The sequence below is a fragment of the Mustela nigripes genome, chromosome 13 (genome assembly GCF_022355385.1).
Source record: "Mustela nigripes isolate SB6536 chromosome 13, MUSNIG.SB6536, whole genome shotgun sequence".
In the NCBI taxonomy this organism is placed as follows: Eukaryota; Metazoa; Chordata; class Mammalia; order Carnivora; family Mustelidae; genus Mustela; species Mustela nigripes.
The window spans coordinates 141,013,279-141,035,077 of record NC_081569.1 but is presented as its reverse complement, the minus strand read 5'-3'; the positions used below and the strand labels follow the sequence as shown (position 1 = coordinate 141,035,077).

Below are 21,799 nucleotides of genomic sequence, written 5' to 3'. Positions count from 1 at the left end.
AGCAGAGGGGCCATAAAAAACGGAGGCTCAGACACCGCTTAACAGAGATTCGAGCAGCTGGACCTGGGAGCGGAGACCCGCGCCCTCCCCTGGGCTCTCTGCAGAACAGCAGGGCAAAGGGCTCCGTCCCAGACCCCACTGAGCTGGGGCAGAGGCGCCCCGGGACAGGTGTAGACGGCCGCGACCGGGCCAGGGACAGGGACCCCAAGTCTGATCCCCCGGTGGGTGCGGGGGCTTGCTCCTCAGCACGGGGAGGACAGGACTGAAGTGCGCGTGCTGTCTGCGGAGAGCCGAGGGCAGAGGGGGCGAGGGGCCGCTGCAGAGCCGCGGAGGCAGATGCAGAAAGCAGGGGAGGGCTCGGCGAAGCAGCTCGGTGTGCGAGCCCTGAGCGGGCTGCTCGGGGAGAGAGGGAGCTCCCTGTTACGGGAGGCATCCGAGCAGAGAGAGGCAGGCCGGTACTTGGCCGGGAGGCTGCAACACGGCTCCCTGCCCGGGCTGGCAGCCCGCACGTCTAGGCCTTTGAGAAGCTCCTACAGAGCTAAGTCCCGCGCGGGGCCGCCTGCGGAGGAGGCAGGCCGGGGTCAGAGCAAGGATGCGCGGACTTTTCCCATGTACCTTGCCCTGAGCTGCATGGCAAAGGCGCGGAGATGGCTGGTGGAGCGCTTCTGTCAATGAGGCAGTGAGGGAGAGGAGCAGAGAATGGGGGTGAGTGCACGGGGCCAGTGGGGGAGGGGGGAGGGGGGCTGTCCCCCAGCTAACTCCCCATCTCAAGGGCCAGGCTACCTGAAATGGCCAAGTGCCTGCCCCAGCTCCCAGGCCCAGCCAGGCCGGCCTGGGTCCTCTCTGGGGCAACAGGCGGTGCGGTGGGTCGGGGGAGCCTTCCTGTGGGGGTGGGAGGCGGGGAGGGGGGATTCCGGGGGAGTAGGGGGCGGTCTGGTGAGTTGAGAGGCCGCCTGGTCATGGGAAAAGCAGGGCCTTTTTCTGGAGGCTGGGCCGAAGCCACGGATTCAGCCGGCTGCTGGACCGTAACTTGGATGCTCTGGGGACTCGTGAAAGCCCCCCGCCCAGCAGTGGGGCCCAGGGACCTGCATGTTGATGAATGCAGCCCACGCCGCATCGGGCGCTGGACCTCCAGGCCCATTCATGGGGGCTCAGTTCCCAGGAACTCTGGGTGGACGGGCCTTTATCAGGGGACCCCCGCTAGACGAGGCTCTGTTCTGCAGTTTCTAAAGGAGTTTTCTTGTCTTTGTTCCCAGGGCAGGCGCTCAGGGAGCGCGCACGCGTGTGCACGTGTGTGTGTGTGTGTGTGTGTGTGCGCGCGCGCGCGCGCGCGTGTGCACACGAGAGAGACAGGCTGGCTGAGGGGCCAGCCCGGGGTTCCTTGTCTGTGAAATGACCAGGCTGTCCCAGCTCACCCACCCGAGGCAGTGACGCACTTTCATGGGGCAGTAAGAGCCTAAGACTCTGGGAGGGCAGGGGCACCTGGGGACCTGGGGACGGAGCCCCTGTGTCACTCCAAGCCCAACTGTCCCGCTTCTGACGGTCCGCTCTGCCAGGGCACGGTTGGGGTCCCGACAGCTGCTCTGACCCGCCGTGGGGGGGCAGCATCGTGTTGCAGGTGGAGAGTGGAGGCTGGTTCCCCACAGACAGACAGACAGACAGACAGACTGCCCCGCTGCCCCTACCCACTCGGGGAGCTGCTGGGAGACCTTGGGGAAACTGCGTTTCAGAGCCTGGGGTTGGGTTGTCGTTATTCTGTCCCTGCTCTTCTTTTCATCTGTTAAAGGATTGCTTTGCAAGTGTCGATTTGCAAACGTTTGGGAAGGTGGTATTTGCATACGCATCCCAGCCTCTGCCGCATTGTGGGGGGGAGGGGGCAGCGTGGGGTGCGGAGCAGATGCCACGCACCTAAGAAATCCTGCAAAGAAAGGTCTCTGGTCAGGGGCAGCTGGGTGAGCTCAGGTTTGCACTGGTGTGGATTTGCAAAGTCACCCCCCCAAATCCCTAAGCAGCCAAAGGCTATAGGACAGCACACCCCGTGTTCCCTGCAGGGCAGGCCAGCCAGGGAGGGGGCTCCTGCTGGGATGGAGGCACGTATCCCCCTCCCCAGGATACTTCCTTCAGCTCCAGACACAAACAGAGCCAGGCTCCCCGGCTCTGGCCCCCGCATCCCCACGTGAGGAAGTGGGCAGTGGGGTTTCGGGCCACAAGGTAGGGGCACGAGAAACAGCCCCCAGGGTGAGCCGCTCCAGAGTAAACAAACCCAGCCTTTCGGAGAGAGGAGTCTTTGTGCCCCGAGGCCAAGGAAGTTCACATTTGTGTGAAAGGCATCACAGAAGCCCGGCTTGCCTAGGTAAGGCTGCCCCACGCACAAAAACCCCCTTTAGGCTGGGCCTGGCCCAGGGAGCGTTTTCTGTGAAATTCGGGAGAAGTCAGGTTTAGCCAGAAGTTTTTGCAGGGATTATTAACCCCTAGAGACTGTACCACTGCTCCTTCCCAGCAGTCCTTGCCAAAGTCCATAAAACACACGCCTAAAAAATGTGCCTGAAGAGCAGGCTGACATTTTCTATATATTTCTTTAAAAAAAAAATAAAATAAACGATTGCCAAACTTTTCAGGAGAACCCAATTAAACCCGGCAGGGGTAGCCCCTTCCCCTGCCAGGGCACTGACAACGGAAAGGCCAGGGTCTCCCCTGGGGGTGTCTACCCTGGGGGGAGGGGAGGGGGGCTTGATTCCCGCCCACACTCTTCCAGCCTGTTTTTCTCCCTCTGTGGGTCTCCCTGCCCTGATGGGGGGCCGCCTGCGTCTCTAGGAGGGAAGCTTCAGGGTTTCAGACAGGACGGAAGGGGAGGGAGGCCCCCGTTTTCCACCGGCTACTGTGCTGGGTTATTTATCTGTGTAAGTGGCTCCGTCTGCCTATCACGACTGGGTGTGTGCAGATGCTTTTCTGATCAGGAAACTGAGGCATGGGACTGCTCAGGGCCTTGCCAAAGATGTGCACTCCATGTCCACTCTGGAGCTGGGTGTGTGCTCTCAAGATGGCCAGCCTCTCGGGGTGCCCTCCCCCCCCCCCCCCCCCCCGGGGGGAAAAAAAAAAAAAAAAAGGCCAATACCTTGAGCAGGTCTGGTTACTTCTCTCCCTCCCACAAGCAGGGGAGGCCCTCTGCCCCCACGGTGATGTGGGCCTGGCATCATCAGCCCCTCCGCCCCAAAGCCTGGACTCCTTCTAGAACATGACCCTATCCCCAAGCTAGCACGCACTGTCAGTCTGTCCTCTCTCCAGAGCCAGTCACCATAGCTGGTGGGCCTGCTGTCACATGCTAAGACTTACCTCCTTCTGTTCTGGGACTGGGCCCATTTCCCTCTGGCAAGGACAAGGCCACAAAAGACGCAATCAGCGGTTTCCAAGCCATAATTATGGACCCCAAACCCATCACCAGTACACTCAACCCTGGGATGCTGCCACCCCCTACTCATAGATTCTGGGGCAACCTGGTGTTGGCCCCTCGAGGGCAGGGCAGAGTCAGTGGGGGCCCTGGAGGAAGCCCCCCCTCCCCAGGCGTGTGCTTGTGGCGTGACGCAGTCAGTGCACTCACCCGCCGCAGGGCAGACAGCCTCAGTCCTCGGGAGCAGAGTGAGAGGCCTTCTCAGTGAGAGGAAAGCAGACCCAGGCAACCCAGGAGCCCAGGGCACTAGAAAGGGACAAAGGAAAGGGGGTGATTAACATGTGTCTGCTTTGGTGAATTCTAGAAAAAATGTAAAACATTCTCCTGAACTTGGAAAACGTGCCAAAAAGGCATCCCACTTATGGGGACTGCGCTTTGCCTGACTATTGAATGACGTGTTGGGGGGAGTTCAGCGTGGCCAGGCTAAGGCTCTTGGACCTCATCCCAGAAGCTCCAGGAAGTCAGAGGGAGGATTTAAAGCAAGACAGTGACAAGGTCAAAATGGCATTTTAGGAAGATCAATGAAAATAAACTTTGCAAACCATCCAACCCACCTCCAAGAAGCTGGGATAGAGCTGGGATATGCTTACAGATTCAGCTATAAAAACGCTCGTTGTGAGGCCATGAGCAAGCACAAAACACGGAAGGGCTTAGGTCCCTTTCCACGGGCACCCGTGGAACAAAATCGTAGGAATACAACCTCGGTTCCTGACATGCTCATTTATCTGTGCAAGGTCCAGTTTGATCTCATGTATTTATTTTTATTTATTTTCTTAAATAATACAAAGCAGCAGCGGTGAACCTGTGACCCCCTCCCCACCCTCCAGATGACCAGGACTTTGACCAGAGCTCCTATCTGGACCGGATCTTCCCGGGGCCACCCGCAAGCCCCACCCCGCCCCGCCCCCGCCCCCGCCCCAGCACACTTACAGCTGGGATTTTCCACAATAGGAGAGGGTCTAATCAACCAGGGTGCATACATACCCCGGAATATTAAACAGCTCTTAAAAAGAATGAAACAGCCGAGACCTATTGTCTTTTAATGGACCTCAGTATTTCGCACAGAACTGGATTAATCATGAGCCTTTGTTCATAATCACATCGTCATCATCCGTCCAGGCATGTCCCTCTTTTATTTTGCTAATTGACGCATCCATATATTCATTGGTGATAATGTTATAAACACTCGGGAGCCCGCTCCTGAGAAATTACTTATACCTGCCCCGCACGCCTTGTCCCGTCCCGGAGGGGGAAGGACCTGGGGCTCCCGTGACAGCAGTGAGGGGGTTAAACCAGCCCGGGTGTGTTCAGATGACAGGGTGGTACTAAGGTGCGTTCTAAGGCACGGTGTCGATCTTGATTATCTCCAGGCAGATTCCTGAGGGAAGAAAAATAAGCAGAAGAAAATGCACACTGCGATGTAGCTTATGTAAAAAATAAACAAAATCGTGTATTTTAGAGGTCTATTTATATACATACGTGAAGGCACGGACAAAGTATCTGGAACTCCGCACCTGAAAGGGGTTAACAGCAGCAAATATGCTGGGGGGTGGGGGGAGCTGGGCGGGAGGCGGGGAGGGGGACACAGGGCTTTAGCTCTTATCCGCAGTGTTGGATTTTTAGTAATGAGTCTATTAATTTTCCGCGCATTCCTTGCATAATTAAAATAAACACTTCGCATGGGTGTTTTTTTTTTTTTTTTTTTTGGTTTTTCTCCTTTGTTTGTTGGGGGTAGTGGGAGTGGGTTGTTTTCCTTTTTTAAAAAAACACAAGGAGGAGCATTTTGGCTGAAGGCCCAGGACGGGGTACACATCCCCAAAACAAGTTCTGCAGACGCGGGGATTTATTTTATCCCCGAGATCGTTCCTCTTTTAATTTTATGTGTTCTAAAGCCGGAGCCCTGGGGGCCTCCCGGTGGCGTGTCGGTGACAGGAGGCCAGCAGGTGTGGGCCTGCGGGCTGCGATTTCTCAGCCGGGATCGCGCAGATCCCGGCGGGGGTGTCTCCAATGCACCCATTGGGGAGGACTTTCCTTTTCGGTCTTTAAGAGGCCCCAAAAGCGAGTGTCCTGGCCCGTGTTTTCGGGGATTAGCTGGCTGGAATGAGAACTCTGGGAGAATGTTACATGAGCTAAGCCTGGGGAAGGGGACACACGGGCCCTCCGGGGAGCAGCGGCCCCGAGGCTCACATGCGCCGTCAACAGCCGCGCGGCTGGCAGCCGGGGCCTCGCCGTCCCCTGACCGCTAGATCTCAGCGCGGACCCCCCGCAGCTGCCTTTTCCCCGCCTCTCATCAAGGGGGAGTGCGGCTCAAGGCTCGGGGGCTTCTGACCTGTCGGTTCCCGGACAAAGGGGAGCTACCCCACAGGTCTTCGCTGGCCTCCCTTTGTGACCCCCTCCCCAAGACACTTCAACTCCGGCTTGCTCACTGAGCTCCGGGCTCCACTCCCCCGGCCCCCTCCCAGCTGTCAAAGCCGTCAGAATCCCTGGGCAGGCACTGGGCTACGCGCTAATGGCAGCAGACACCATCTCAGTCTCATCTGAAGATGGAGACACAGAGGCTCTGAGACGCCCCCCAGAACCCCAAACTAAGCCAACGTTCAACCCCAATCACTGTGAGCCCTTGTCTGGTTTCCCCTGGCCTCCCTCTGCACAGATCAGCTAACTGATCCATGGGTTCGAGTCTCCCCTCTCCACAGCACAGACAGGGACCTTCTAGAACTTTCCTCCCCTCTGCCGGGCAGTTATCTATTTTTGACCATGACTTCGTGCGGAAGAAATGCAAGCACAGGTTAACCAGCCCTGCGCCAGCATGAGCAGCTCCTAATCGCCTTTCCCGCACTTGAGGCTCTGCTCTTTGTTACCCAGAATTTTCTTTTGGCCTGGGTTTGGTCCTCGTGAATACTTTAAGGTATTTGTCATGGTTTTTCAGATATGAAATATGGTAGGATAAAGACAAATAAAATACAGTTCCCGGGCTGCTGTCACCTGCCTCCACCTCCGGGGGCCAGGGTAATTCAACATGGAGACGTTTGCTGCTTGGGAAGGCCTCGTAAATCTAGGCACCACCCGTCCAAGCCATACAGCTAACTCAAGAAAAGGCTCTCCAGATCCCAATGCTAACCCCCGACTGTCCCTGCTCCCCTCGACTTCCCTCTGGGTGCTATAAACACAAGAAGGGCTTTCCAACAGGGAGGGAACAGATCCGCCTCAAAAAAAGAGTGATTTTTATCTGCGTTGAATACCTACTGTGTGCCAGACATGTTCCATTTTATTTAAGGTATCAATGTCTATAGAGGGCAGTCCCCATCCTCCAGAAGAGGAGGGGGACTCACTGTCATGTGACCAAGGTCACCCAGGGGAGTTTGTGCTCTCTGACCGCCCCCCACCCAGCAGGCTCCTTGGGCTCCCCTTGGAGCCCCCACCAGAAAGGTCTCCCTCTGTACATGGTCAGAGATGTTAACACCTCCCGTGATGACATACGTAACAGAGCGACAGCATTATTCTGGATTTTTAATTATAGTATCATATGAACGCGGTGTCAGGTGTCTACCTACCCAGAACCTATGTGGTGTAAAGACAGGGCGTACATACCTGGTCTGCTGGGAGGTCAGCCTAGGAGGCCCACGTCCACCCTGCTCTGAGCAGGGGTGCCATCCCAGGGGGCAGCCGCGGCCTGGCCTCTGGAACCCAGAGCTCACTGCCCATCCAAGGGGCAGCGAGCCTCCCCTGCAAATTACAGAGTTCAGGTTAGCTCCATCCTGAGCGGGATACACATTTACAAATGATCCAAACTTACAACTCAGAAAAAATGAATTCACATTGCAGACCTTTCTCTTTGATCCTGGGCCAGGCATCTGCTCTCCTCCGGGGGGTGGGGGGTGGGGGAGCGCGGTCTCACCTCCAGCCGCCTGGAAAGGGAGAAAGGAAACCACTCAGAGTTCTACCCACCTCTCAGGCCTCACCTGCTGTCTGCAGCCCCACTGTGTGCCAGCAGCAGGCGGGATGAAGGAGTAACACGTGCACACAGACACCAGGGTTAGGACAGAATAGCACAGGGGTCCCCCTGGACAGGCTCCCCCTGGACACGGCCCTAGGTGAGGGAAGATGCTACTTAGAACCAGCCATGAACTTGAAGCTCAGGGAGCTAAGAGATGTACTTGGGGTCACACAAGGGGCCCAGATCCCAGACTCACATCAACTCTGGCCCTTGCTGAGAGCAAAATGGGGCCGGCAAGAACTGGGGTCTTGCTGAGAGCTCAGGAGCCCACAGGGAGAGCTGATCGGATCAGGAGCGCGGTTCTGGACCTCAGGGGGTCGTGCGCTGTCTGAGGCCAGCAAGAGGCACAGCCTTCGTCAGGCCTCGTGGGAGAAGAGGGTCAGGCCTCCTAAAGATTTGAGGTTTGCTTCTGAGCCTTCAATTCCTCTTCTGAAAAGCTCTTAACATAAGAGCTTCAGTATCGTCATAAGGATTCAAAGAATTAGGACGGTGTCTGGCACATAGGAAGTACTCAAAACAGAGGGACCCCCAAATGGAGGGACCCCCCCAAGGGACTCAAAACGGAGGGACCCAGTAAAGTGACTCAGCCCTGGGACGGGAGCAAGGAAGAAAGTGTGGGGTGTGCCGTGGGCGACGGGACAAAGTGCACGCAGGACCCAAAGCCTGGACTTTTCCCTAATTAGAGAAATAAACGTATCCAATCACTTTGTAGGAAGAAGCAAAGAGTCTAGCTGACAGCGGGACCCAGGGACTGAGCCACTGAACGCTTGCGTCAAAGGTAAGACTTGGGGTGCAGGTCCCATGCTGACCTCCCCCGGGGGCGGCGGCTCTCTGGGGGACGTGCAGAGCCTGGATGACCCAGGGGTGGGCCGGCTGGACGGCGCTTGGGAACAAAGGTGAAAGTGTTAGTTTGTCTGCAGGAAAAACCATGACATGGGGGACACAGTACCTCGTTCAAACACTTGAGCGGCTATAATTAGCAGGTCCAGGGCCAGCTGTCCTGTCCCTCTGCCGACAACCAAATTAGCCAAAATGAGCTGGCAATGACCACATGAGCTTTTCAGGGAGAGGGAGGCACACATGAGGCCCCCGTTCCTAGGGAGGGCCTGGCCTTCCCGTCGGGTCATGGGGCTGAGCACACGGATGCCACGGAACAAAAGTGGCCGACGGTCCCTCGGGGCACCCAAATGGCTGCTGTCTGCCCCCCCCACCCCACCCCAGGGTACCCGTTCCCTGCTCTGCAACCACCGGTGGAAGGAAGCAGGAAAATCTGGCTTTCCACACTGCTTCTTCCTTCCTGACCTGGGTTCTCTCAGCGCCACGAAACGGGGAAGGTCGGTGGGAGCAAAGTCAGGGTCTGGAGGTCAAGCTGCTGGGGTCTTGCCTGACACAGAGCAGACGCCGGGAAAACGTCAGTTTCAATAAATAAATTCTAATTACCCCTGTCTGGACGGCACCCTCCTCCGCGTGTCGGCACCCCGCCCCTCGCTAGCTTCGGTCCCCAGCAGCCTGCTGCCCGGAGAGGGGGCGCCTGGTGGTCTCAGCCCCCTTGCCACAGCCACTGCTAACCAGGGCTCCCAGGGAAGCCGCAGCAGCCCCCAGGCCCTGGGGTGCTCACTTGCAAGGCGGAACGCCGTGGCCGCACGGAGTGAGTGGGGACATTAAAGTTGACCCAGGCGTGAAAGTGCTGAGGGCTGACCGTCCAATTACAGCAGGTGTTCCGACACTAAAAATCACCAGAGTCTTAGTGATCATCACAAGCCCTTCCTTGTTCGGACCCCTTCCAGCTGACAAAGGGCCCCCCTCCCCTGGGAAGGAAGTCTGCTTCCCACTATGGCCCGACTTCCACTCGCACCAAGGCCAAGCCCCCCTTGTTTGCCTCAAAGCCCTCACCCCTCTCCTAGGTCTACAGCTCCTGGCCCGTCTACAGAGCCAGAAGAACACCCAGCCCAGAAGGACCCCACGAGGGACAGAGTCCACTGAGACCCTCCCAGCCCCAGTGTCGCACGGGGCAGACCCTGGGAGGAACCAACCATGACTCACATGTGGGGAGTTCTCTGTAAATGAAACAGTGAGAGGACCCCCCCAATCCCTAATACTATTGTTAAATAGTACAAGGACCCCCAGCTTCTGGAATTGAGGCAGGGTGGGGAGGGGGTCCCTGAGCGCCACCCACACAGCCAACCGTCTCCCTTCACCGCTGCTCCCCAAGTTACCCCCAGGCCCCTCCCAGGACCCCAGAGCTACAGGAACGAAATGAAAAGACACACACCCCCCCGCCCAAGCCCGCCTTGCAGCTCTGGGGAAACTGAGGGCCCAGGAGGAGAAGGTCACGCTGAAAGTCAGCATGGGTCCCGGGCGAGCAGCTGGCCAGCTCCTTCCCTGCCCGCTTGCCTTGAAAGGCAAGAGCTGCCCGGGGAGCAGCTGATTGGCCTGGCCCACTTGGGCAGCCCAAAGGAGAAGGCCGCTCTCTGATGTGACCCCTCTCCCAATCCCTCCCACGGTTATTCTGGGCAGAGTGATCCAGCTGCCCCCAGAGCTGCCAGTCAAGCAGGGAGGGGGGCGGGGGGTACAGGGACCCGGCCACAGGAATATTGCTACGTCAGGGACGCTGCCCTCAGACGGCTCCAGGAGGCAAGGGGCTGAGGAAACTTTTCCAGAAGGTGCCCCCTCTAGCCGCTTTGAGGTTGAAGGAGAAGCCCTGGGGGCCCAGCCCCAGCTCTGGGGCAATTCCGTATCTGCCCTGAGTCACGGCAACCCCCTCCAGGCACTGTTTTTGCAGTGAAACTGTTTGCCAAGGCCCCAGGCCCCGGACCCCCAGGGATGAACAGCGGGAAGCCACTGAGGCTGGCTGCGGAGGGTCGAGTGGGAAGGGTCTCGTGGCTCTAAGGCCCAGATGGTCGTAATCCACGAGGCAGGAGGCAAGCAAGGAGCCCACGGGAGTCGACAGAACCCACCCGAGCTACTCCTGGGCGCCCAGGGAAATCCCAACGGCAAGCGCAGGGGGAGAGTGACCGCACACTGGTCCACACTGGGGAACCAAGGAGCCCAGCCGTAGCCCGACAAAGGGAACATCTTGACCTTAACACTAGTTTAATAAAATGGCAAACAGCCACTCATGTGCCCAGGTGCCCACTCCCACAGCAAAGCTCCACGGGTCTGGAGCAGCGGAAGTAGCCCGTGGGGGACAGTCACTTCCAAGTCACCTGGCCCCCCGGACGGTCAGGCTGTGCCCTCCAACCCAAGGGGCTCTGAGAATGGCCTGGAGGCAGGCCAAGGCAGACGAGGGTCTTCCCCTGACCGCAGCCCCGACGTCCCTTTGGACAGTCCAGGCGGCTGGCACCACAGGTGTGACCACTAGTGTCCAAGAGGCCAGGGAAGGGGAGAACGTGACAAAGAAGCCCCACTGTCCTCGGTCCCCTCCGCCCTCCTGCCTCTGCTTTCCTGGCTCTCCACCTTCCTCCTCAGCAACACGGGCTGCGTGCCCCCCTCCCCTGTCCTCACCTCTCCCCGGATCCCCGCCCCAGGCTCGAATCTGATCCTGAATACCCCTCATCTCCTCTTCCAAGCTCTATTTTTAAAATCAGATTTCCTTTACTGTACAAGCGAGCCGACAGGGCGAGGTATTCGCAGAGGGATGGGCCCCCCCCCCCCCCCCCCCCCCCCCCCCACCCAACCCTTCATAGACTCACGTTGGCAGCCCTGACCCCAATGGGCCACTTGCTCAGCGGCAAGCAGGGAGCTGACCCGGCCAAGAGGGCTCTGGACACGGGAGGTGGTGAGGCCCGGGTGTCTGTCTGTGAGTGTCGCGGTGGGTGGAGGGGCAGAGGGTCCTGCTGCAGGACCTCGAGGTCACTTCTGACCTGCACCAGGATCACGCAATCCTGATTTTGATCTCGAATTTTTTTTCTTTTTTTTTTAATATAAGGTGAGAAATGGCCAATCAAGAGAGAGTTCTTAAAAAAATTGCCTTAAGGCCTGAGACCTGAGCATTTAACCCACTACATCTGTAGGATGGACCATATTACCCTCTGGGGAGCCCAGAGTAGAGACCGGGCAGCCTCTGGGCTGTACCCCCTGCAGCAGGCGGCCGTGCGGAGGGTAGGAGTCAGAAGGAGGCCCACAGCCACTGGAAAAGAGCCAGAGAGGGAGGCCAGAGACACCTGCACTCTGCAAGGCACAGGCCCAGCAATGCCCAGTGTCTTCCCAAAGGGGCAGGCAGCTAAGCGCAGGAGAGCCTCGAAGGAGACGCTCAGCAGCAGTAGAGGGAGACCCCCTGGTCTTGCCCCTTGGGGACCCTAAACTCACCTCCAGTGCAACGTTCAGCATGAGGGCGTGGTCCGCATCTCCACTGCTGGTGACGTTTCCTCGGCAAGGCACGCTGCTTCCCTTTCCTCCCGCCGGGGGTCCACACACAGTGCCTGGCTCAGAAAATAGAATCAGGACACATTGCTGTAATGAATTAATGAAATGTAGGCAGAGGAACCAGCTTAACAACATAAAAAAGATCCAGAACTATAAAATTAAAATGAGATGGGGGACAGGAGGTAAGAAACCCCATCTTTGAGGGGAACAAGACACTGGATCGAGAAATTAGAGAGGATGAAAGATGTCGGTTTCATGCAAAGGAACTGAGGCTTTATTCCCTAAGTAGTGACGAGCGATGTAAAGACTTTTCTAATTATAACAAATACCTAGTCCAATTTTCATCTCATGCTCAGGTATCTGGATTTTAGGCTTTGGACATGAAATCTGAAAGGTTTTACACTGAGAACGCCGTGATGAAAGACGCCGAGATGTTGAGACATGTTGTTAGTGATGAAAATACAGGAAGAGGTTTTAAGCGGGATTCTAGGAATAGATTCGGGGTTTAGGGGTAGCTTTATTTTGAGGAGTGACTGGAACAAGTTTTTATATCATGCTAAGGAGTCTGGATTCTTGCCAAAGGGTCTCAAGCAATGTGATGGTGAGATTTTTGCTTGTGGAAGATAAATGTGCAGGAAAACATGAAAAAAATGTATTTTAAGGCTAACAGCTTTGGACTTTATTATACAGGGAACATTGAAAAACGAGAAAAATGGTAAGAACCACCGATTTAAGTCTCCTGTAAAAAACCTTTCACTTTTTATCTCAAGGGCGGGTGCCAATGTCTGACTTTCAGAGATTCGATGGGTGTGGACACCAAAGTTGAAAAACTTCAATCATTAAGAGTTACATGATCAATGCTGGGAACACGCAAAGAAATCTGAAATTTATTTTGAGGCTCTGACATGACTGGAGTTTGTTAAATGCCTAGAAATTTGATTTTAGCCAATAAAAAATTCTGAGAGAGTGACACGGTAAGATTTTTTGGAGTGGAAAAAATAATATGCGGTGAAATTACAAAATTCACATTTTATGCTAAGAATTTGGACTTCGATTCCCTAATTTCACGATGAAAAGATATTGTTAAGATTTTAAGGCGGAATTACAGGATCAAATTTTATATGCTGTGCTAGGAAGTGTGAACTTTATTTTAAGGGATGACAAGATCGAATTTTTTTATACCATGTTAATACGTTTGGAATTAAGCCAAAAAAGGGTTTACAAGAATGACAGGATGAGAGTCAGGGTTGTTGTTTTTTTTTTATAGACCGGTCTGAAGATAAATTACATGGAACAGCGTTGCCTTTTATGTTAAGTACTTGGGACGTTATGTTAGAGGCAACGAAGAAAACTTGGAAAGTTTTAAATTGGGAGTTACATGACCAAACGTATCGCGTTTTGGCAGAACTACAAGAGTGGGTTTTTATGGTAAAGATAATATGATCAGATTTTTATAACATGCCAAGGAGATGTGATTTTATGTGAGAGTCGAAGGCGTGCGAGCATATCATTTTGGGGAGGGATGTGATCTCATTTTTGAACCCTCCTGCAGAGGTGTTTGGATTTTAGCCAGTGAAGGGTTTTAAGGAGTGACTGATGCAAGTTTTGTCTCCAGGGAAATTAGCTGGTAAAATATATTCTATGCTAAGGTGTCTGGATTTGATGAAGTAGATAATGAACGCACAACCAGAGCACAAAGGCGGCGCCCCTTGGCACGGGTGCTATCTCTCTGTACTTTATGTTGAAGAATTGGACCATTTATTGGACTCATTTACAGTGGGTGATTACAGTGAGTGACAGAAAGGTGGAGCAGGTCTTAGGCAGAGGTTATGGGACTGGATTTACATAGCTAAGAAGTTCGGACCCTATTTTGAGGAACAACCAGAGTACATTTTTGTGCAGTGCTAAGGAATTTGGATTTCAGCCATTAACAGTGTGTAAGAGAGCGACATGGTAAAATTTCTGTGTTTGATAAGAGGAACGTGCAGAGAAATGATACAGTAGTATGTGCATTTTGGGCAAAGTGGTTTAGATCTTATCTCATAGGTGATTAAGAGATATCATAAGGCGTTAAGCAAAGTTATAAAACCAAATTTATGTACCCGGCAAGGAAGCGTGACCTTTTGTTTGGAGGAATGACACGGTCAAATTTGTATATAATGCTTAGAGGTTTGGAATTATGCCCATCGAGAGTTGAAGAAGCCGCCTGGTAAGATTTGGGGGGTTACAGCCGTCGTCTGCAGATGAATTACACAGTAAAACTGTTTTTATTTTATGCTGAGTGATTGGAACTTTGTATTTTAAACAATGAAAAGAAACTTTTGTACACTTTGGATAGAGCAGTTTATGGGACAACTTTCCTGCATCCTGCTAAAAGTGTGAGTTTTCATGCTAAGGAGTGTTAAGATCAGGATTTCGTAACATGCCAAGGATATTGGATTTTAGATTGAAGACAGGACAGGTGAATGAGTTCATCATTTACGTCACCAAATTCATAAATATGCTAAGACACAGATTTATATGGAAAGGGGTATAATCTAGGTTTTAAATCAACTGGCAAAGGAGTTTAACCAGTAAAGAGTTTCAAGGGTTTTAAGAGCCATACTGAGATTTTCTAGTTTACATTTTAGCCAGTTAAGACATCTAAGTTTTAAGGGCTATATAAATTTTATATTTAAAATTTTCAATTTAAGCCAGTTTAAATTTTTAAGTTTTAAATTTTAGCCAATAAAGTGCTTTAAAATTTTAAGAAATATACAGGTTTCACATTTAAAATTTAAAATATTAACCATTTTAAATGTTTTAATTTTTAGCCAATTCTAATTTTTCCAGATTAAAATTTAAATTTCAGGGGCATCTGGGTGGCTCAGTCAGCTAAGCATCGACTTCAACTCTGGGCATGATCTCAGAGTCCTGGGATGGAGCCCCATGTCGGGACTCCCCACTCAATGGAGACTCTGCTTCTCCCTCTCCCTGGGCCCTCCCTACTCCCACGCATGTTCTCTCTCGAACACTCTGCTCTCTCTCTGTCTCTCTCTCTCAAATAAAATCTTTTAAAATAAAATAAAATTAAAATTTCAGCCAATCTAAATTTTTAAATTTTAAATTTTAGCCAATAAAGTGTTTAAGAATTTAAAGAGATATGCAGGTTTCACGTTAAAAATGTTAAATTTTAGCCAATTTAAATATTATTTCAATTTCAAATTTTAGCCAGTTTAAATTATTCCATTTTAAAATTTAAATTTCAGGGGCACTCATGTAGCTCAGTTTGTTAAGCATCGGACTTTGACTCAGCTGAGTCATGATCTCAGGGTCCTGGGATGGAGCCCCATGTTGGGGCTCACCACTCAGTGAGGAGTCTGCTTCTCCCTCTCCTTCTGCCCCTCCCTCTGCTTGTGCTGTCTCTTTCTCAAATAAATAAATAAAACCTTTTAAAACAAAATAAAGTTAAATTTCAGCCAATTTAAATTTTTAAGTCTTAAATTTTACCCAATAAAGTGTTTTAAAATTTTTAAGAGCTAATATAATTTTCATGTTCAAAATTTAAAATTTCAGCCAATTTAAAGATTTCAATCTTAAAATTTAAATTTCAGTCAATTAAAATTTTTTAATTTTAAATCTTAACCAATAAAGACTTTCACGAGTTTTAAGAGATATACAGATTTCATATTCAAAAATTTAAATTTTAGCCAATTTAAAATTTTCCATTTTTCCATTTTCAATTTTTGCCAATAAAGGGTTTTAACAGTTTTGACACAGGTGCAGATTTTATATTTGAGATCTGAACTTTGAGCCAACTCAAATTTTTCCATTTTAAAACGTAAATTTCAGCCAATTCAAATTTTTCAATTTTCAACTTTAATCAATTAAGTGCTGAAGACACAGATTTTTATTTCTAATAGAGGAGTCTGCCAAGGAGTTAGTCTCATTTTATGTTTCAATTAGAACTTCATATTCAACCTTGGAATTGTGCAGCAGTGGCTCACCGGTTACAGGACTTCAGTGAGGACAAAGCAGTTCACTGAGGTGCCCGACACGCTCTGTGTTCGCGCTGGGGCCAGGGGTGGGCGTGACGGGGATTTTAGGCGACAGAGACGTCACGCTAAGGTATGTAAGCTCTACCTGGAGGAAGGACGCAAGCAGAATTTTCTCTTATTCTAAGGCCTTTACATTTTAGCCAGAGAACGATTTGGGGGAGTTTCCGTGTCAAGAATTGTTGTCACATGGTTTGGATTTAATACCATGAGCAGCGAAGGAACCAAAAAACCTTTTCATCAGAGGCTCTGTGGGGTGGAATGAGCGGCCACACTAACAGGAATGTACTTAATTCTGAGAAACAGCAGATCGGAATCGTCCATCTTATTGGAAAGTTTGGGTTTCGGCCAATGAGGGAATGCCTTCTTTTCAAGAGATGGGCTTGGTGGCTAGGAGGAGTACTCAGACATAACAAAAGGTGTTAAGTGTAGAAAGAGGGATGACCACAGAGTGACTGTTTTGGATAACCAGAACTCAGTTTGCTCTCCCAGCACAGACGACCTGTGCAAAATAACACCACCCAGGCAGCTCTTAAATTCAGCCCCAGCCCACTCAAGCCACCCATGACCCTACTGTGAAAACCCTATTCCGAGGCCATCAGAAGTCAACGATACCTCGTGCCCTCCCCTCCCAACCCCAAGACACTACCCAGCTCTCCTAGAGATACCCCTAGGTCGGGGAGAAACCAGCCAGTAACAGAGGGGGGTTTATGCCACCACCCAGAGGGGGGTTTATGCCAGCCACCACCACCACCCCGCCCCGGGAAGACTGAAGGGGCAGGTAAATATGATTGCTTGTACATGCGGAATTGATGCCTGAACCCCCACGAAGGGAGTGATCCTGGGAAAGTGGCGATCTTAGGAGGGGTGCGGAGAGGATCTGCACATCCCCCAGGGCTCAGAGCTGGGGAGATTGGAAATTGACAAATGAGTAAGAGAAATCGGCAAACTTTCCAAGTGAAGACCAAGTAAGCCATGGTGTGCAAGTCTCTGACACACAGTAGGGACTTTATCAACATTTATGGAAAAAAGAAAAGCCAGACCTCTATATCCGCCCTCCTCCTGCCGCACTGGCCCAATTTCTATTGCGAATCTAGGGTAGGAAGTGAGAGCTATTTTAGGCTGCTGATGCAACCAACGGGATGGTGGCCAACTGCCCATTTTCTCCTCTTCCCCTGACCTTGTTAAACAGTAGGCATCTGCTAGAGATTCCCACTTCACAACGGGGGGGCCAGGCTGGCTCCAGGGCACCCTGCCCACCAGGGACAACTCTGGATGGCACTGGCATATGACCTCTGTGACTTTGGGGTGACCTGCTGACCAGGCACAGGTGCCAGGGGGAGAAGAACTGGCCAGCGCGTCCTGCCAGCTGCCGGTCTGCCACAGCGGCTGCACTGGGCCTGTGGCTGCACAGAATTTATGGGCTGTGAATTTCTCACAGCCATGGGGGAAGCAGGCAAGCCGGACGGGCCAAGCGAGCCTGGGAGAACAGGAAAAAGGTCAGAGATAGAGTGATGTTCTAAGCGGGGCAAGGGAAGCTCTCCCCAGTTCCTCTCCGTTCTGATGAGCCGGGCATCAGATTTGTCCCAGAGAAACTAAACCTTGACCTCGTGACTCCCTAAACAGCTGCCTTTCCTCCCCACCTGTCCTCCCCACCCCCAGGTTCTGATCTCTGCGGTCCTAGTACCTGACCGGACGCGTCACGACCTTACCAGTCTTCAGAGAACACTCCTTTCCATCCGACGAAATGATAGAACCCTCTGAAGACTCATTTGAGACGATGATGGAGCGTAAGAATCCATCATCAAAACAAATGGAGTCCTCCGAGGGCTCATCCAACACCACCGTGGGAACGCCAGGCAGCGGCGCGCAGGAGGCAGCGGGGGCGGCCAGCGGCCCCGCCCAGGAAAGGAAAGAGCTGCCCATTGATCTCCGCCAAGACATGGAGGAGCCATCCAGTGGCCCACATAGGGAAATAAAGGATCCACCCAATGACCTACTCCAAGACCTGGAGGAGTCACGCAACGCTGCACATCAGGAAGTGGGGGATCCGACCGGTGAGGCACCTGGCGGAATGGAAGAAGCATCAGTCAACCCCTGGGGAGCCCAAGACCAAGAAGTCAATGACACTGACCTGGCCAACGTGGAAGAGGAGGAGAGCCCCGAAGAGGATTCCGAGACTTCGGAGATCATGGCCACGGTGAGATCCATCATCTCTCTGTACCTCCGCATGCAAGACCTCAGAGAGCAACAAAGGGTAGCAGAAGAGATCTTGATGGAGGGGATCAGTGCGGGCCGACTCCCCGTCCCATCCAAATTCTCCGGCGACCGCAGAGAATACCACGAGTTCATCGTGCTCTGCCAGCTGATCCTGCAAAGCTACCCACGCATGTTCTACAACGACCGCCTGCGAGTGGGGTACGTCATGTGCCACCTCTCGGGCATGGCCTTAGAATGGGCCAAAGCCCTGGTGGAGGAAGACAGCCCCCTGATTGACGACTTCCCGGCCTTCCTGGAGGCCATGTCAGGTATGTTCGAGTACCGACAGGCGCTGCGTGTGGCCGAAGACGCCATGTTCAACATCAGGCAGGGGAGCCGCCCTGCCATCGAGTACATCAATGAGTTCCGGGGCCTGGTACCCACCTTGGGCTGGTCGGACGAGGTCCTGCAGGCTCACCTGTGCCAGGGCCTCAACGAGGAGATCAGGCACTACCTGTTCCGGGTCCCGCAGCCCGACTCGCTGGACAGCCTGATCGTGCTCGTCCTGCAGATAGAGGAGAAGCTGGCGGAGAGAAGGGCCATGCTCAGGCTGCCCCCAGAGGCCCGCCCACGGAACCTGACCTGGATCGACTCACCTGCCCCAGAGAGATGGATGGTCAGCAACTGGATGCCGTGCCAAGCCCGGCCCACCGTCAACCGCGACCACCTCTTCCTGCTGCTCCTGGTCAGGGTGAACCCCTACCACAGCGTCGCGGTCCAGGCCCTGGTGGACTCAGGGGCGGGCGGCAGCTTCATGGATGAGAAGTTTGCCCAGGAGCACTACGTGGAGCTCTACGAGAAGCCCCACCCGAAGATGGTCCAAGGCGTGGACGGCTCGCTGATCGGCGACGAACCTGTCTGGCTCTACACGGAGCCCCTGGTGTGCATCCATCAGAACCACCAGGAGTCCATTGAATTCGACATCGTCCCGTCCCCCAACTTCTCCGTCATCCTAGGCATCGACTGGCTCCGGCTCCACACCCCCGAGGTCGACTGGATCCAAGGCCGCTGTACCTTCCACTCTCCCTACTGCCTGCAGAAGTGCTTCCGCCCGCCCCCACCATGCATCGCGCTAGAAAGACATGCCATCAGCCTGCTGCCCGGACTGCCGCCCCTGTACTCCGACCTGGCCGACGTGTTTAACCCGAAGGAAGCAGATGATGAGACTTCCGACCAGCCAAGCTCAGACGGATCCGATGATCTTTCTGAATCAGAGCCCTCTGAGCTTCAGCAGGCTGGAGACAGTGATCACAGCGAGACCTTCTACGAGTGTCCCTCCATCGCGCCGTGGGAACCTGTGGGTGCCGGGATGCAAAACAGCGCCAGGCCGCGGGACGAAAGCTGGAACCCAGACAGCATGCTGACTAACAGACAAGACTACGTACAGGTGATCCCAGAACTATTCGACCAGTTACACGGAGCTACGTGGTTCACAAAGCTGGAGCTGCGGGGGACCGTCGTGGAGGAGGGCATGAACATAAACCAAGCAGAGGATGTATGGAAAGCAGCATTCGGGTTTGAGCCCCAAGAGATGAAGAGCTACCGGCCCTTCCCGCTATCCTCAGACCCGACCATCCCTCAGAACGTGCTCCACTTTATCCTAAAGGACATGCTCAGCTACTTTGTGCTCTCCTACGGCCGGGACGTCCTGGTCTACTCCATGAGCCAGGAGGAGCACTTCCAACATGTGCGCCAAGTCCTGGTCCGCTTCCGACACCACCACGTCTACTGCTCGCTGGACCGGAGCCAGTTCCACCGGCACACCGTCGAGTTCCTGGGATTCGTCATAACCCCCAAAGGGGTGAGGCTCAACAAAAGCATCGTGAACACCGTGACGGGCTACCCCACCCCGGGCTCCAAGAAGTCCCTGCGACACCTGATTGAGTTCATCCTGCCCTACCAGCACTTCGTGGAGCGCTTCCACATCATCATAGAGCCCCTGGCGCGCCTGCTGCTCACGGAGGACGCCTTCTCCTGGGGGGACGACGAGCAGGGGGCCTTCAACTGCCTGAAGCGGGCTGTCCGCAGGGCGCCCCTCCTGCACCACCCCAAGCCGCAGAACCCCTTCTACTTGGAGACGGGTGTCACCAAGACGGCTCTGCACGCGTCCCTGAGCCAGAGAGACGACCAGACCGGCAGGAGGGTGTCCTGCGCCTTCTACTCCCGCAGTATCTCGCCTATCGAAACCGACTACTCTCAACTGGAGATGAAGATTCTTCCAATAAGGGCTGCCTTCATGGTGTGGTGCCGCTACCTGGAGAACACCGAGGAGCCCATCATGATCCTTCTCAACACAGAGGATCTAGCCTCTCTGAATAATGACAGGCTCACCGTACTTCTCCCCGGGCATTGGGTCTTCTTCTTCTCCCACTTCAACTTCGACGTCATGGAGCGGCCGGCCCAGGACGGCGGCCGCCGCCTGCCGCCCCCGAGAAACCTGGGCCGCGGGGCCCGCACCAGGTCACCATTCAGCCCGGGAGGGTCCCCGGGGGCTCGGTCCCTGGATTCCACAGAGGACGAGGAGGCGGAGGACACCCCCGCCCAGGGTCCCCCGAGCAGGCGGAACCTCCAGCAGGAGTTCCTGGCTCGGATCCCCATCGACCAAATCCTGCACAGCGTCCTGGCCCACGTCAGCGTGGCCCAGATCCGAGCCGTGGTCCTGCACTTCTTCCGCGGCCTCCTGTTCTGGAAGGACACCCTGGCCGTGGCCGCGCTCCTCGTGCTGCTCAAGCTCAAGCGGCGTCTGGCGCCGCCCGCGCGCGCCCGCGCCCCACCCCGACGCTGGCTGCGCCTCGGCCAGGCGTCCGCGCTCCTCGCCCCCGGCAGCGGCCTGGCCGCCACCCTGGCGCAGCTCCTCGCCCCGGCGCCCCCGCCCGCGGGCCCCAGCGCCGTCCCGGCGCACGAGCTGGCCGCGCTGCTCCCGCACCCCGGCTGCGCGCAGCAAGGCGCGCTGCTGCCCCTGAGCCGCCGGGGCCTGCAAATGAGCCCCGGCTTCTGGCTGCTGCTGTGCGACTTCTTCGGCGTCCACGTGGGCCACCTGGACGCGGCCCGCGCCCCCCCGCGGGGAGCCCGCCCCCGGGAGCTGCACGTCGCGGCGGATGACGATGTCGTCTTGCGAGGAGCCCTGCAAGGCGACCTGCAACGTTGCCGTCAGCGCGGCCTGCACGACGGCCTGCAAGACACCTCGCAGGACGAGCGGGACAGCGACGTGAGGGCGGCCCTGCTGCCCCGCCTGGGCCTCCCCGAGCCCTCCGATGTCCTGGCCTTCCTGAGCCGACACCCACCCCGCGGCCGCGGCACCGCCGGCCTGGCCGACCCCATCTCCCAGGAGCTGGCGGCCAGGGCCCTGATCGGCTTTCTGACCGCCATCTACGCCGGCGCGCCCCCGGCCCCCGGCCCGGAGGCCGAAGCCAGGCTGCGAGAGCTGCCCCGCGGCGGCAAGGACCAGGCGAGCCCCCAGTGAGGCGCCTCCGGGGCTCTCCTCTGCCCCCCACGACCGACCTCGGCCTCTCCTTCCCGCCTCCCCGTGCCTCGGCCTCGGCCCGCTTCGCTCAGACCTCCCGCCTCCTTCCTGCCACTCCCGACCCAAGGGGAACCCACTTGTGAAGGGCAAAAATTTCTTCAACTCATCAACCAGCAACATCATCTGTGCTAACAAGGGACTGTCCGACCATCAGAGACCCAGAGCCAGCTCAG

At 54.8% G+C, this 21,799-nt stretch overlaps 1 protein-coding gene, 1 long non-coding RNA gene and 1 other non-coding gene across 17 annotated transcripts in view; 1 reads left to right on the top strand and 2 right to left on the bottom strand.

Annotated features, from left to right (window-relative positions):
- LOC132000265 (uncharacterized) overlaps positions 1 to 7,172 on the bottom strand; it is an 84,850-nt gene extending 77,678 nt beyond the window's left edge. For all 15 annotated transcript variants that reach the window (XR_009399221.1, XR_009399233.1, XR_009399226.1 and 12 more), the window contains exons 1-3: positions 7,040 to 7,172; positions 4,667 to 4,826; positions 3,599 to 3,694 (exon numbers count right to left, since the gene is read on the bottom strand). This is a non-coding gene — a long non-coding RNA (uncharacterized LOC132000265). The remainder of the gene's footprint in view (positions 1 to 3,598; positions 3,695 to 4,666; positions 4,827 to 7,039) is intronic.
- On the bottom strand, positions 4,490 to 4,566 carry LOC132000552 (small nucleolar RNA SNORD112). The gene has a single exon (XR_009399401.1). It is a non-coding gene; the product is annotated as a small nucleolar RNA SNORD112 (small nucleolar RNA).
- Positions 7,173 to 17,591: 10,419 nt separating the features above from the next.
- On the top strand, positions 17,592 to 21,566 carry RTL1 (retrotransposon Gag like 1). Its single transcript, XM_059372163.1, has one exon. It carries the CDS (start codon positions 17,592 to 17,594, stop codon positions 21,564 to 21,566), a length of 3,975 nt encoding a protein of 1,324 aa, XP_059228146.1.
- Positions 21,567 to 21,799: the final 233 nt, after the last annotated feature.